We start from the raw sequence: 12,110 nt of genomic DNA on the forward strand, positions 1-12,110 counted from the left end.
GGACCTCTCAATCCTGAAAGATCAGAGAAAATGTAACGGGAACGTATGTCTGGTCTTTCTTGGCAGATGCCAACAAGACATATCGCCTGGTAGCACACCTAAAGAAAAGGCACTCGTTTTATCTGAATTATTCAGTAGCTGAGACCAACTGGTTAATTCAAAACCTTTGGTTTTGTGAGCTTCATTAGCAACTTCCTTGCTCTTGGAGGGATCCTTGGGGTTACTCAGTAAGAAATCACTCCTGATTTCTTCCTGCTTGTTAACACAATGTGACATTTAATTGCAGTCAGTAGAAACCTGTTTCAGTGGTGGTGGAAGTTCAGAGCTGACCTACATTCAGAGACCTATTTATACTTCCCTCTCTCTGCTGGCTTTCATGGGGAGCATCCAAAAAATAAGGCCAGCACTTGAAGAGAACCACCCATGGTCATGAATGGACCCTTAAATAGAAGTCCCTGCTCCTGGCATAATGTGACCTGCCTGCTCTCAAGTGTCTCAGCTGGGTCAGAGGAAATCTTTGCAGATGGGCTGTGCTACAGCCCTTATGTTGACCTTGCACAAGGAGAAAACGGGAGCTCGGCTTTGCACTGTGTCGAAACAATGACTCAAATGTGAATAAAAACAAAACGTCCCTACTCTTTTCAGTGGATTACTACCATACATGCTTATTTTTCAGTAGTTACCTGAAAGTAAATTCTGCAGTATACATAACATAAAATGAGGAAATTACAGCAACACACCAATTCAGGGTAATTATGCTGGGAGAACTGGAGAGGTGGGCAGCTCCCAGAGACATGTCTGTATGCCTGTCAATGGTCCTGGAGCCCCATAAAGCTGATAGGGCTGAAATTACTCACTAGAAGACTTGTGTTGTTTTCTCCCTTTCCAAATCAGAGGGCAAACAGGCTCATTTAGCCTTGACATCTTTCAGATTAACCAAAAAAACCCCAAGGACGAGTCATAGCCTCTTACTCTGAATGGCAAACCCAATACATCTGCAGTACCGCTTGATTTTAGCGCTGTCCATCAGCTAATTTTTTGGGTATATAGGTTCAACTCTTTCAAGTCTTGCAGGCAAAGCTTCCCTCCCTGCCCTGCTCTCCTGCTCGTTCCCCCTCAGGCAGGCTGCTCGTCATATGGAGCCTCTCTAGCAAGTAGGAGCAAGATCTTGTGATGACCAGCTGGTAGGAAGAAAGAAAGTACATTGTGTTCCTGGGCTCTCAGCTTTGCAAGGCTCACTGTTTAAATCAGCCTTTGAAGACCACACTGTTAAATGGTAGATTGAACATCTGTCTGTTGCTAAAAATTGGCTTTTTACAAGGCAACGTTGAAGTTTTCTGGATGTACAGTAATTTAGGTATTTGTTCCCTGTAATGAGGGCAAAGACTGAGCATCCCGTCTTACTGGGGACTATTATAAACTCTGTGCAAGACAGATGCCAAGACCATCTGCTTCAAGAGCGACAGCCTTCTTAGCAGCGAGTTGCGTGAGGATATGTGGGATATTTCCCCCTCTCGCATATGAAGAGAGTCCAAGAAGAAGATGGCACAAGGCCAAAAGAACGATCAAGTTCCCGAGGCAGAGCTCCAAGGATGATGGAGATAGCTCACTTACCCGTAAAACCCATAAAAAAAATTAACTGATATTAATAAAAGTGGCAACATAGCCACGTCATTTCTTAAAATTAGAGATGCATGGTCAAGGGAAACTAAATTATAATGCTGTCACAGCAGCATTTGTGCCAACTTGCAAGTATTCCTTCCAGACAGGGCGACGGGCTTGCCTCCAGCCCTCACAAGGAGCTCCTTCCAGCCTGAATCTGCCCAGTGTTAGAGGACAATGATTTGGGAACTGGAAACACGCGGCTTCCTTGCCTCACAGAGCTGCTTTTCCGTGGCTGTCTGCTCACACGCTCAGTTCAGCCTAGAGGTCTCAGTCTAGACTTGTTCTGACCGATATTTGTAGCAGACCAATTTCTGGCGAAACACGAAATTGGGAAGATAAGAGGACAACGTGATTAGAGTTAATTAGCCCAGCAAGGAGTCTGCTCCCAGGTGGCTGCTGGTGAGACAAGTCTAGACTCAAGCCACACAGACACCCACCGCCTGTTCTCAGGCACAGGAAAATAGCTGACAACGTGAGCCTTGGGGTTCATAACTCTCAGGCTGACAAGAGGGAATTATCCTCATAAAAATTCCCCCTGCGGGCTTCAATGCAGATGTGAGAAATTCCACAAGGGATTAACAGGGTGACCAGCAGTGAAGGACAAAGGATTTTATCTGAAAGTTTCTGGCGGGATTTTGATTCAGGGCTTGTTGCACACGTTTAATCCTAATTCATCATCTCCAGGATTTCCTGAGTATACATTTGGTACAGTTATGCGATGACATAAACTAGTAGTGAAAAGACTCAAACTCAGCTTCAGACAGCTGGTCTAAAACCCCTAAGTTCCACGGCCACTCGTAAAAGCCTTGCTTGAAACTTTTGGATCAAGTATTCTTTGAAAGAACAGTCTTCTTAATGAATCCTTCCAAAACAGACGATTTAAAAAAATAGAAAACAAAACAAAAAAACAATTGCCCTTCTTCCTACACAATTTGTGATTCTTTGCATCTCAACTACTGAGATGCTTTATCTCCTATCCTACTGCTAATTATAGCTATTACTCTTTTACTATTGTTTAATTGATGAGGAGTGGTTGGACTTACAGTAAACAACACAGTGTAGTCCAAAACTGTAATTAAACGGGATACATTTGTTACATGTTTTTATTTCTGTTATGGCCTAAAAACAAGAGCAGATAGAGAATTAGAAGGAGGGGGAAAGTCCTTTAAATTTACATTAGTTTTGTATGAATGGTGTGAGAAAATGAGTTTATCTGAACTCCGACACAACTGAGAATTAAAACACCAAATGATAAGAAGTATTTCATAGGGACAGTGCTAGATGGAAGAACTGAATAAAGATAACCAGATTTTTTTATAAAAAGATTTATTAAAAATAAGTTCTTTGACGAGAAAAAGTGTGGCATGTATATACATTAAATTGTCAGAAACTGTACGGAGCTTATAATACAATCTATTCACTTTGTTGGTGCCCTTTTTTTTTTTTTTAATATGTCATGCTTACTGGAACTTAACAACATTAAGGGAAGAGAAAAACACCTAGCACACGACCATTACAGGCAAAATCTTCAAACTGAGGAGCATTTGTAAAGATGACACTTGGTGATCAGCATGATACAGTTAAATACAGACAAAACAAGGTTTTTATGAATGCGGCTTTCTGTTGATACAGTTTAATTGAGGGCTGCAAGCTTCTGATTAGTCCATTCCAACTGTGAATTAACAGATATTAGCAAATGATTGTGTTCTGTAAAGGTAGAAGTATTTGGGGGAGAACAAAATACTGCCAAAAGCCACAAACAAATGCATCTTTTCCAGCTCTACTGCAGCAGGTATCAAAGACTTCTTCTTCGGAAGAGAATTACACAATTGCTGGTTTTCTTCTCTAAGTCCCCACATCTCTGACAGCCAGAACCACAAAAATAGTTTTTCTTAAAATTATTTTATTTTACAAGAGTATCTTGCACAAAAAGTGACAGCACAAACTAACACTCGATTCTGCATGCTCCAGGTGACCTCAGATTCTCACACCCAGATGTCATATTTCGAACAATATCCTTTGGGACAAGTCTTTTGAAATTCCCCATTTTTTAGAGCATATGTACAGCTAGCTGAGAACAGCTGTATTACAAAAGTTTACCTCTCCTCACAGCTGAATGCACTCCAGTCTCAGATGTCTGCAGGGCTTACACCTTTAGATCCTCATAGCAGCCTCGTTAGTCCCAGAGTTTAATAAGACCATCCCAGCCGCACGTAATGACTTTGGATGTTTCGTGTGGATGCCAGACTGCACCAATACAGACTTTATCGTGTGCTTTTACTCTGCTGTAGAGTTTTGTTGTCTTCCAGTCCCAGATGTTCAGTTTTCCATCTGCATCTCCAGATATCACATAGCTGTATTAAAGGGATTAAAAGAAAAGCTGCATTAAGTGCAAAGACTGCTGGTATTTTAACAGTTTGCATTGAGCAACGGAAATAGAGCTTCGCCCAGCGAGCTTCCCATCTGACAGTCTGAAAACATATCTGCCCAAGAATTAGCATTCGTGCTGTGCTCTAAAGCACACAAGTCCTGCAGAAGGTGATTCATCAGCTGTGAGGTAAACGTGCTAAGCAACGTGATTATACCATACACGGTGTTACTGGAACTAGAGAGAAAACATCAGGCAAAGATGAAGTGCTAGAAGTTTATCTGCAAGTTACAGACGCTTCTCTCAACTATTTCCTCCAGGTTTGAAGAGGTTATTCTCCTGTTTTTATAGTACTGAATACCTTATGTACACACAATGATAAATATATCAGTGTAATCCTGAGCAAACAGGACGAAGAAAAGATAATTCTCTCAGCAACAAGTCAGGATTCACCACAGCAGACCCACAAATTAGAAAAAGTGGGTATTTCTGAGTCCCAGGTATTCTAGACAAGTGGATATCGCAGGGACAAAGCCTTAAGGTTTCTGGGAAGACTTTGCAGCTGGTCTACAGTAAAGAGCCAGAGGCAAGTCAGATGTGGAAGCCTCTTGTGCTGCACCAAGGCTGGACAAAACAAGGGGAATCTCCGGATGCTTTAACACAGAAACATAAGCTATCTTTGCAGAATGGGGAATCTGGAATACAATGACTATTTTCTATTGTTGTTTGGACCAACTGTTGAGTATAACTTAGTCTAATTAAGCCACAAGAGCAAAATTTCCATTCTGCTGCTTGGCTAGAAAGCCGTCTGATGCTGGGTTAATTGAAGGGCTGTGCATCAATCATTGTTGCAGAGGATTCAAAAAGAAACCTAGTGTCTGTGCTAGCCAGTTTACAGTGAAACACTTTCCCACAAAACTCACCTCATATCAGGTGAAAAATCCACTTGACAAGCGTAGCCAGCTACCATGTGACCTTTGAAGATTTTCTTTTTGTTTAATCTGAATCTGTTCTGAGCTCCAAAAATCAGAATTTGGTTATCCATTGACTGGCAAGCCAACCATTTCCCTGTAAATGCAATAAACAAAGATTTCAGAGTGCCACGTGTGAAAAAACAGACTTGGCTGAGAAGTTTGAGACACATATCTTTTCCTGCACTACATTAATAGAGATTTTTAGTATGTATCAGTATCAACTTCTACCTAGGACCTTATTTCTGCCTGTTATAACTGCCACAAGAGGCAGAACCTTATGCTTGGCAGGAGCTGGGAAGCCTATGCCCACAAGAACCCCTCAGAACTGTAAGAAAAGCCCTGCCAGTTATAACAATATGCTGCATTAACCCCACTGAGTTACTGATTTCTGTTTTTAATCTACCAAGTAAGCTTGCTGGTGCACACATTCTAAACACTCAATCAAGTAATTCAGATGAGGGAAAAAAAAAACAACATCTAGCTGCAATCTGTTTGATTACCTCCTTTGTGGGTAACTCTAAGATCATCACCTCTTATTTTTCTTTATGAGAAAAGCGGCTCTAAGGTAGACTCGGTAGTTTGAAAATCTGAAGTTTTCGGAATTATTTCATATTCTGTGCCTTAACTGAGGATGATTTACTGAAGACATTTAAGAAAAAAAGAACAGGCTTTTCTAATCTTAACTCTGTTTCACTCTGCTTCTTGGCAGTGCATTGACTCCTGCCTGAGAATCCAACGAAGATGATGCACTACAGAACAGTACAGAACAGAGACTCCTGTCCTGAACTCTTTATATCACCACTGTCTTCACAGTGTCCCATTTGAACAGCAGTAACAAAATGTGTTGACTTATCCGTATATCTGATCCAGCTCCTACCTTGGAAGTAGAGGTTTTTCTTAAGACTCCCGAAGAAATAAACAGCATGTGTACCCCGAATGTGTTATTCTCTACTTTTTAGAAGTCTGTCTCCATCTCCTGCACCCTTCAGAAGGAAATGTACCCCTGCTAATGGTTGGGGGGTTAGAATTAGATGATCTTTGAGGTCCCTTCCAACCCAAACCATTCTGATTCTATGGAATTGAAAGTTTTCTTCTGTAAAATTTTCAATTTAATTTTCTTTAAAGGACTCATTTAACTCCAAAACGATGCACTATGTGTCTGGCACAATCTGTAGCGTAATTATTCTGAAAGCCTTTGTTCTGCCTGATGTTGGACTACTGCAAGTCAAGATAATGTTAGATAATGTGAGATACCTGGAGCTGAAGAAACGACCCTACTTTGTTCCTAACATCATTTACTCTCTCATCACAGAAATCAAATACTCAAATGACCAATAAGGAAAAAGAATGAGAAATCTGGTAAATACCAGATTTCGTACGAATGTGGAAGAATGAGATGAGCAGAAAAACTGGATGAGAACACAAGTTGTGCCACATCAGAAATAGGGGTTGAAATAGCACAGTTTGGGAAGCTAATGTTTTAAACACGTAGCACTCTTTCTCCAGAATCTTCCTTTCTATATTAAAGCTCTACTTCAATTGTTAAGAATAAAATATTTACACTGCAAAGCAAATGTAATTTGATGCTGATAGCTGGCTGAAAATGCTAGCTGTGCAACAAGTTCATCAGCCACTGCTCAACAAATGAGACCGTTAACTGTAAATCCAGTAACACTTCAATAACGTTGGCAATAAAGCTATTTAATTTTGGCCAAAACACATAAAGAGATTTTGTCCTATTAAAAGGATTTTTCACTTCTTACTGGAGACACTAACCCTTTATCCTCCCTCAGTTTGATTCTTATAGAAGAACACAAACACCAGGGAAACATCAGCACACAGAAACACTGAGATAATTTAGAATTTCTCTAAGTGTTATTTGGGCTATATTCAGAAGAGAAAGCAACAGCATTAACAGGAACACGTACAACATCACTCTTTGCTTTATCAGTGGCACCACAAGGACTGATAAACTTGCTTAGCAGTTTGCAGCCACTGTCAATTACCACCATTGTTTCTCTTAATATTGTAAATATTGCAAAGAACACATTATAGCTCTACAAAAAAGGAGAGTCTGTTTACTCTGGATGAAGGTCTAAATTTAAACCAACAGTTATCCTGATATAACCCCTCATTTTGAGGTCTTCCCAGAGCATTTAAATCAAAACCTTATTCAGTCCAATCTTGGAATAAACGTCTACACACTCCTTCGGGAAGGTAGGGTTGCGTGGGGCACCAGGGAAGTGCAGCGTGGCAAAGTTACAGATATAACCAGTAAGATGTGCCTACGTAAGCTGCCTAAGAAGGCAGGAAAGTGTTAACCTACCATTTGGAGACAAAGTCACGGCTGGCATCGAATGCATACTTGGCTCAGCAATGTACTTGAAGTCTACAGGAATGTCCCTGCAAAAGGAAGAAGTATGTGCTTTAGGAAGACGTGGAGACACTCCAACGGGCTGCCTGGAGTCAGCTGCTTTACTCAGCCACCGAATCACGGAGAACGTAGTGGTGCTGTCCACAGCGAAGACGTGGAAAAGGGCAAAATTACGAATGCCCACCTCCAGTTGTGGAACCATTTATGGGATAATCTCTGGTAGCATGAATTAACCCCAAACCAAGCGACCCATAATCTACAGCACAAACCTGATTCCAACTGTTAAACTTTAACACAAAGATACTTGATTGACTCCAGCTTAACTGCAACTCTTGCCAGATGTTTATGTAGGTAACAAGAATAGACTGATATATGCATGTATCTCACTGCAATGTCTTAAGGCATTGAGTTTTAACAGTAATACTTCTCTGCCTTTTTATATGCTTTTTTTTTTCCCTTTAGAAAGAGAAAACAGGACTCTTTTTCACTTCTCTCTGACAATGACCCTTTCCTCCTGATTTCCCCAAACGGAATGCCAATCAATTCTGAATGTTCATAGCTGAACTGTACTGTGAACTCCTCAGTCTCAATTCCACACAGGACTGTGCCAGTGCATGTTAAGGATATATATAAAATGTACAAAGGCACGTGGAACAAGGCAAAAAAAACAAAACAAAAAAACACCTATGGGCTTACTCCTCCGAATAGTCATTTGGTTTTCACTATGTAAAGTGAATTACTAATGAGCTGTGCATATCCACAGCATTCCTCACACCCCACGCTGGAAGGCTGGTAAAAGGGAAGACAAACACACAGCTTTCCCCTTAAACAATGAAATCTCCAGCAGAAAATAGATTTGATTAGTGTATTCATTCGAAGACGTGCAAAATGTTCTGTAGCAACAGCAATGAAGACAAAGGGGATGGTTCTGGCCTCAGTGTCTATAATTGACCCAGTAGAAAGGCTGCTGGGACACTCTCAGGGCAGAGAGCGTGGATGGCTGCCTTGTACTCACTGAGGGAAATGCTAACAGCATTAGCAAGGTAATTAACAGTCCTGGTTTATTGGGGAGTAAATTATTTCCTGACATCTTGTGTTAAGCAACGTGCACATGGGCAGCAGGGTGCGAAGCTGCCTTGCTGTCAGGAAGCAACACCAATGCTCCCGTGAGCTAAATGTAAGATCATTTCACCTCTCAGCATCAGAGGAGGGGGTGAAGAACATGTGCAGGGCTCTTCTGTGTCCTTCGGTGGAGAAGAGCACGTGCAGGGGTAACTTCCTAGTGTGCAAACCTAATCCAACACCCCCTCAAGCCCACCTGGCACCTGGAGCCCTCAGTCGTAGGTAAAAGCAATCCTATCAGAAGCCACGTTTAAAAAAAATCTTATTTTTTAAAGAAATAAAATCACAGAAGATACATCTCCAGTGCTGAACGCTACTGCAGTGAGAAATTGAAATGCAGTGTAGGTTTTCCACCTTCTCTTCTCCCTTTACAAAACGAATGCAGGCTCATCTATTAGAATTTATTCAGGACAGCTCTGTTCTATGTTGAAAACTAGCAGGCACAGTAAGGACAGGTGCAGAATACAATGCCTTCGTCTGTTAAGAAAAATCAAGACATTTGTTTCCCTATTTGCTTCCAGTTGCTAAATAAGTAGTAATATCAGCCTGCTCCGCACATGCCCTCCCAATGTAAAATAAAATAAAAATTAAAAAATTACTGAAAAAGATGCTGCCATGTTTGGCTGACCTAAAAATCACGTGATACATTGTTCAGATTTTTAAATTTTAAGATCTTCGAATCCTTATATATTTTTCCCCACTTCCTAACACTCTAAAGGCCGAAAATGTTTAAATATCAAAAGTAGCTTCTGTCTGTCAAGATCTAGAAACGTGATAATCTGGGGTTCTCATACCACTTCTTCCCCAGGCAGGAGAGAGAAAAAGCCTTCCAAAGGATGAAAAAGAAAAAACAACCACCAAAAAACACAAAAGCAAAACAACCCCCTTCTGGGATCTGTACATCATGAGGAGCTCTCTCAGGAGACTACAGCATCTTTACAAGGAATTATGGAGTGAAAAGGCCTGCTGGGGGGTATAGCTTTCTAGACGTGACAAGCCTCCTAAGCCTGGCAAAATAAGCACTAAGCTACCACTGTACTGCTCTTGCTTTGCTAGCTGACTCGAAGGTAAAAGGAAATAAAAGCTTCCAAGGTCAGTTGCCTGAATTATTTCACTGTTTAGCCAAGTAGGGCCAGAAGCACGGGAAGCAGGCAAGACAAAATATTTTGCATTTCAAAAAGAAAACACAGAATACAATACCCATGTTTTAATATCGCCGCTGTGAAACTACAATCAAATGAAAAGTAAAAGCAGGCAAATGTTGAAGTACTCCTGTCAGGACTCCTGACCAACCCCCTTGGTCTGTAAGCCTGTCCCTGTGTTTGCAGGCTGAACTTTCAGCAGCCGGGCAACCGCAATTCAGAGCACGCCACCAGTGCCATCGACGTGCATGCTGTGAATTCCTGGGGAAAGGAGCTTTGGAGTCTCGGGGGAGAAGTTGCTGACTGTGATGAAGTCTGACACGCCATCCCATTACCAGCTCTGGCCAAGTCGGAGTGTGTACAAAGCAGACTGCAAAATTCCTCTAGACAACTGAGACCAAGCAATTAAACCAGCTTTAATTACTGGCTTTTAAGGCCATACTCAGGTCAAAATTACTTTGAAGGCTGCTTTGTTTCTGTAGAATATTGGAGAAATACATCAAAATGTGCAGTAAGCAAGTCACCCGAAGCTTAGGAATAACTGTCCTGATGAACTTAAGGCAAAAAAGGATTTGAGGTGCAGCACAAAACAGTGTGATGTGGAATTTTTCAAACTCCAAACCTGATGTGCTGAATAGACTGGCTTAGTTTTCACATGTTGTGGAAATCTGGATATTGAAGTTAAGTATGCCTGCAGAGCAATAACCATGTATCATAGCACGTTATAGACAAATGTTTTTTCAGGTTGATGCTAGGAACACAGCGCTGCATTCGTTTTATATAAAATAAAAAAAAATTCCCAACAACTGAATCACAGAATACTGTCTACTGTTGACAATTCCTCCCTGTTATCTGAACAAGGACGCTCTTTCTTCATTGTACAGGAAGCTCAGTACATATTTTTGTTCTTCAGAAGGAAGAAAACTTCTGCTACTGGAACAATCAGGTTGTGATGTTCCCATCCCAGAACCTTTTGCCTTTCCTGCTCTTCCCCACGGAGTGACTAAATCCACCCACTTCAATATTTATTTCAGCCATCAACACAAAGCTCAGAGAAGAAGGGCAATCCATTCTCAAGGAAGTAACAGATTTGTGCAAGTGAGATCCTCCTCCTACTCACCAGAGAGGAGACATTCCCTAGCAGATATGATAATGTAAAGATTTTTTTTCTTAAGGAGCTCAGTAAAGAGTCTAATCATGAAAAGCTGAGCAGGGGCTCTCTGGGAGAGACATCTGCTGACAGTATTTTGTGTCTAGCCTAAGCCTGGGTTCCCAGACTTTGGTCATTACCACCGCTGCTACTGGCAATGGTAGCAGGTCACAGACACTCTGTGGGTTTTGCTGGCTGCTTGAGTAACATTTAAATACTACAGACCGGAGTCTCCTGTCTAGATTTATAAATAAATAAAAAAAAAAAGCTGTGGAGGAACTGATTAGTCACAGAGATGTCAAACTAATGTCTGTATTGTGCAACAGCTTTTCATGTGTGAACAGCAAAATGAAATGGATACGTGAAGATATGGAATTAATAATTTCCAAAAGAGGTTTGAAGTCCTAGAGAAATCTTAAAGTCCTAAGCAGAAAGTCTTAAGACCTAGAGCCTTGTGGAAAACATTTTAGAAGCAGGAGGGATTTGCCTTCTCCCCAGAGCTGTTAAAAATTGGAAGCCATTGAAAATGATGTTTCATGTGAGTTTTCTTGGATAGACTCCCATTTTTCTGTCACCTGTTGTATTCATCCTGTGCGTATTGATGATTGCCCAAAAAGAAGACTACCAGAAAAAGAGAAATGAAGCTAAACTAAGATAGTTATTTCATGTATTGGTCAAACATTAAATAATAATATAACATATCCGACTTCAAAGCATTCAGAAACTACACAGGCTAACATAACATAGCAAGCTTTTCTTTAAAAGGCTAATTTAAGGGCTAATACACCCTTGGGGAACGGAGAGATAACAGAGATCACTAATAGAGTGCAGCATGCTTCAGGCAGATAAGGCTGTCTTGTGCTTTCTTTGGAGGAAGGGAAATCTATGAAATCTCTTGAGCATTAAGCCAGAATAGGTTTGTTAGCATTCAGCTAGGGGGTAGGAAGCAACTAGTTTTAAATGATCAGAATTATTATTTTTTAAGAGTTCTTAATAAGATACAACATTAAAATACATTATTAATAATTAATGCTAATAATAAACATAGCCTGATGCCCTTATAAGATTGACACCAACAAAACGGAGGCTATTTAAGACATTCCATTTTACAGACTTTAAAAACAGTTTTCAATTACTGCAGTAGAGTAGGGCAGTAAGCTAGGGACAATAACTCACTATTAAACATTAATAATGTCTAGACATTGTGAGTATTATATTTAGATTTTGGAAGGAATGTTTTCTTCTTCTGGACAAAAATGTTTAAGAACTAGGACCCACGCTAGACTGAGTGGCAGAACAAAGAAATATGCAGAGT

At 40.7% G+C, this 12,110-nt stretch overlaps 1 protein-coding gene across 1 annotated transcript in view; it reads right to left on the bottom strand.

Annotated features, from left to right (window-relative positions):
* Positions 1 to 3,077: 3,077 nt before the first annotated feature.
* The window catches only part of CDC40 (cell division cycle 40), a 35,665-nt gene continuing 26,632 nt past the window's right edge, over positions 3,078 to 12,110 (bottom strand). The window contains exons 13-15 of the mRNA XM_027454716.3: positions 7,334 to 7,410; positions 4,957 to 5,101; positions 3,078 to 4,019 (exon numbers count right to left, since the gene is read on the bottom strand). Of these exons, the coding sequence (XP_027310517.1) occupies positions 3,842 to 4,019; positions 4,957 to 5,101; positions 7,334 to 7,410 (400 nt within the window). The 3' untranslated portion in view covers positions 3,078 to 3,841. The remainder of the gene's footprint in view (positions 4,020 to 4,956; positions 5,102 to 7,333; positions 7,411 to 12,110) is intronic.

This window comes from Anas platyrhynchos, chromosome 3 (genome assembly GCF_047663525.1).
Source record: "Anas platyrhynchos isolate ZD024472 breed Pekin duck chromosome 3, IASCAAS_PekinDuck_T2T, whole genome shotgun sequence".
Lineage (NCBI taxonomy): Eukaryota > Metazoa > Chordata > Aves > Anseriformes > Anatidae > Anas > Anas platyrhynchos.